Source organism: Limulus polyphemus, unplaced genomic scaffold, assembly GCF_000517525.1.
Source record: "Limulus polyphemus unplaced genomic scaffold, Limulus_polyphemus-2.1.2 Scaffold1982, whole genome shotgun sequence".
Classification (NCBI taxonomy): Eukaryota; Metazoa; Arthropoda; class Merostomata; order Xiphosura; family Limulidae; genus Limulus; species Limulus polyphemus.
The window spans coordinates 181,025-181,766 of record NW_013667592.1 but is presented as its reverse complement, the minus strand read 5'-3'; the positions used below and the strand labels follow the sequence as shown (position 1 = coordinate 181,766).

Sequence of the window (742 nt, the reverse complement as noted above, 5' to 3'; positions counted from 1 at the left end):
GTTTTTTTGTACAAGTCAATGTGTAAAATTCTGTCTTTTTAGAAAAACAGTGACGTCAAGAAAGTTAATCTGAGTAGGAGAGTAATCACAAGTAAACTTGATTGTTTTGTGAAAGGAGTTTGCATGTGAGATAAATTCTTTAAGTGATTTAAGACCCAGCTGTCCAAATGAAAAATATGTTGTCTATGTAACATTTTCATGTACGAGGTTTTACAGGGCTTAGTTGTAAAAGCTGGTTTTCGATATGACCCATAAAAATGTTGGCATAATTGGGAGCCATTTTGGTACCCATTAACCTGAATGTAATGCTCGTTACTGAAATAGAAGTTGTTCAGAGTTAAAACCAGGCTGGCAAGATCAGTTATTGTTTGAGATTCTGGTTGTTTGGAAAGATTTAATGCAGACTTTAGAGTTTGTAGTCCTTCATCATGTGGAATATTGGTGTAAAAGGAAGAAACATCGTGCAAAGAAGACTGTTGGGTGGTAACTGTCTGTCAGTATTAATATATTCTATGATGCTAAGAAAGAGAGTAGTATCCTTTATGTAAAAGGGGGGGGTACAGGGAATACATTTTATATGTTGGTTAACAAAAGCGGACAGCTTTTCAGTAGCCATGTTTGTGTTAGAAATTATAGGTCAGCCAGGATTGTTTGGTTTGTGTATCTTGGGTAAGAGAAAAAATCTACCAGGAAAAGCTTGTCTGGGTATCAAATACTGAAAGGTCTATTTGTTAATTTTATT

At 34.9% G+C, this 742-nt stretch overlaps 1 protein-coding gene across 1 annotated transcript in view; it reads left to right on the top strand.

The window, feature by feature from the left end:
- LOC106465562 (serine/threonine-protein kinase Chk2-like) overlaps positions 1–742 on the top strand; it is a 48,952-nt gene that overhangs the window by 40,054 nt on the left and 8,156 nt on the right. Inside the window, exon 14 of the mRNA XM_013925790.2 lies at positions 325–443. Within this exon, the coding sequence (XP_013781244.2) occupies positions 325–443 (119 nt within the window). The remainder of the gene's footprint in view (positions 1–324; positions 444–742) is intronic.